Raw genomic sequence first — 3,183 nt, forward strand, 5'->3', positions numbered from 1 at the left:
TGATATTTTGAAAACATAATTAATTTCCATTGAGAATTCAGATTTTCTTGCTTTTTTCAAAGCAAATGATTACAACTAGCACATCCTCAAAGAGTTTCCGTTGCTCTTCTGAAACAGTTTTTTTTTTTTTTTTTTTTTTTGGTTCCTTTTTTCCTTAAAGTTTCTCCTTTAACATATGCACAACGCACTACCGAACATATCCACATGCACTAGTATTTCCTGAACTACTGTCACTTGTGTGCCTTTAGCTTGTATATATATATATATATATATATATATATATATATATATATATATATATATATATATATATATATATATATATATTTCATTAAACCAAAAAACGGAAAGTTAATATATTGGTTGAAACATAGAGAGGTAACTTGAAACATAGGAGTATATATAGGACTATGGAGATGGGCATCGGCCAGTCGTTTTACCGGAGTGGTTGTTGCTTTTTCTACATCTTTCGGTGACACTTGGGGAGCGAATTTAAATGATCTTTTTAGTTTGCTCACTTTCTAATTGCACAAGCAATAATAACACCATAGAAACAAGTCTTATGAAGGAGGACAGTGTCGGAAGAAACCCGGTTCTCATAGCGCTTGAACAACTCCTCAGAGAGGTAGGGACCGAGGTGGGTCTCTGCTATGGGCCTCAGAGTGGCACGGACAAGGTTTGCTTTGGCTCTCCCATAGGAAACAGGATCCTTGATCCACTCCTCATGCTTCTCCTCTGAATGCTCCACTATCTTCTGATACTCTATCCTTTGTATCTCAAAGCCACCACATCTCTTTATTCCCCTCTCAACCTCCTCCGTGCTTCTCATGTATACCGGAATATTGAACCCGTCTCTGGTCTCCTCGTCTATCAAACCCTATCATTCATTTTTTTTTTTTTTTGACAAAGTGTTTTTTGGGAGGAAAGAAAAAGAATTGATCAATATCAAGATGTGAATGGTGTTGGGTCTAGTAGATTACAAAATGGTGATGTGCATGTGATATATATATATATATAGATATGAGGAATTGCTGTGAGAATAAAATGCATGAAGGAAAGACACAAACAAAGAAGAAAATGTGGAAAAAGGCAAAGTGGTGATATGACGGCCGGGGGTATAAGGTTGGAGAGAGGAGGTTTTGCATTGAATGTACATGTAAATGAGCTAGAGGGGCCATATATAAATATGAATGTGTTTGTGTGTATACACCAATAATAAATTAATTCGGAGGGGATTGATCCGATACCTCATTTAATAGGTCTTGCCAAGCCTGGTCCAAGGAAGTTGTAAAAGGGTGCTTGGCCCTTGAGTCTGGATCCCCTAACTGATTCTCAGGTTGCTCGGATCGAGGTCTTCCTCCCATTACCATAAACAGCATTCCTCCTCGTACAATCTCTTCCTTCCGGCATCTTAAAAAGCTCTCCAAATCCTCTTCGGATTGCTTGGCATAGGCTTCAACTACCTCTCCCTTTGCTCCATCAATCCACGCTCTCCCCTTGTTCCAAGCTGGTGATCTGTTATCCAGCACTGCATCTGGTATCTGATTTATCAAATGAAAAAAGAAAATTAAATATATACAATCAATTTAATTAGTTTTCAATTAATCACGTACGTTTGGTTTATATAGTTGCAGAGTCCTAGCTTGGTGCCACTCAACACCATGTATATAACTGCAAGATGTTAGGTGAACTATATATATATATATTCTGTCACAACTAACAAGACACGAAGTAGAGAAAACTATATATTTAAGACAATTTCTCGAGATATCAATGGAATAGTATATTTGCATTGGTGTGCGCGTGTGAGTCTCTAGGAGAGAGAGATCATGGATATGCATAAATCACCTTGGAGAGCCATTGTAAAGCACTTAAGCTAACCACAACATGAAGCTTTCTTTTAGGAAAGAGGCGACCATAGAATGATCCAGGCACACCAGCAGCAAAATATCGCCTTGTTTTGCCGTCCGATAACATGGCTGCAGGCAATGACCGGAATAAAGAGTTGAAATCATTTGAAGGGAGATCGGAGAAGAAGGCCTCAAACTCGGGCTCCAGGCCACACTCTTGGATGTATCGGTGTCTTAGACTCTCAACAACCATGTCAATTGTGGCTAAGGTGTTGTACCCAGTTGCGCAACCCAAGTCAGCTATTCTTACAGAATCCATTTCCTCCTCTCTCCTAAAAAGTTTTAGTGATTGTATAGCCACTAAGAACAATGGCTTACATATGGTGATTGCAGATGCAGGAGCTTCTGAATTCTTGGCATAGCTGCCGTCATCATCTCCACCTTGCATACTAAGAAATCTATGAAGGCCTCCTGCCCATGTCTGCAAGCAGTACTTGTATTCGGGCTCTAAAGCCTCCCTATCGGTGGATATGGCAATTGATCTCGATGTTTCCTTCATATATCCTCTCTTCTGACCAAGAGTGAGAGAGAGAGAGAGAGAGAGTGACGAACACTCAAGATAACGGTTGCAAAACAAGGAAAAATAAAAGAACAACTCCACTCAAGACTGGACTCTGGAGTACAAACCACAAGCTTTAATTTGTTGATATATATAAAGCCAACCTATACCCATTTGAACCATACGTATATGGTTTTCTTACTGGACTGAACTAACCTAAAACCAACTCCAAATAGCATAGGGACTCCTAAACAATCACAACCTAGCATACTCCTAAACAAACTCCTAATTAAGCAACTCCTAAACAAACTCTGACGTGCCCTTTTATCTTGGACTTCTAACAGAGAGAAATGAGAAGCTCCCAGCTAACCTGATGCATGCATCCTTTGGTGTCCGAAGTCATGGAAAGGAACTTATTTGAGCAAAGAAGGGAGATAGTCGAGGTCCTACAAAAAGCAAAGAGAGTATGATTATTCTTCAAGAGTCTTTTTGCTTCTAAATACCTTTTTTTTTTTTCTTTTTTTTTTTTTTTAAGGGTATCCCATAGTACTTATAGCTATGATGTATCTCGTTCGCTGAACGATTGGCCCACACAAGGCAGTAGTCAAACCTTCCGAGCGTAGTGACCACATGTCAGAAACCACAGACTAATCTCCGGCCCAATGTCCGACGTCACTCCAGGCATTGGGCCTTAAATCACAGGCAGATGATCAAAGGCTCAAAGACCCCATCCACACAACTTGAGTGACCGGCCCCAAGAGAGAGTTTGCACCT

General features: G+C 39.8%; 1 protein-coding gene across 1 annotated transcript; it reads right to left on the reverse strand.

The window, feature by feature from the left end:
- Window positions 1-497: 497 nt before the first annotated feature.
- Window positions 498-2,443, reverse strand: LOC133878470 (gibberellic acid methyltransferase 2-like). The gene is made up of 3 exons (XM_062317024.1): window positions 1,849-2,443; window positions 1,248-1,541; window positions 498-877 (listed from the first exon to the last, which is right to left on the reverse strand). Exons 1-3 carry the CDS (start codon window positions 2,407-2,409, stop codon window positions 515-517), a joined length of 1,218 nt encoding a protein of 405 aa, XP_062173008.1. The 5' UTR covers window positions 2,410-2,443; the 3' UTR covers window positions 498-514.
- Window positions 2,444-3,183: the final 740 nt, after the last annotated feature.

This window comes from Alnus glutinosa, chromosome 9, assembly GCF_958979055.1.
Source record: "Alnus glutinosa chromosome 9, dhAlnGlut1.1, whole genome shotgun sequence".
Lineage (NCBI taxonomy): Eukaryota > Viridiplantae > Streptophyta > Magnoliopsida > Fagales > Betulaceae > Alnus > Alnus glutinosa.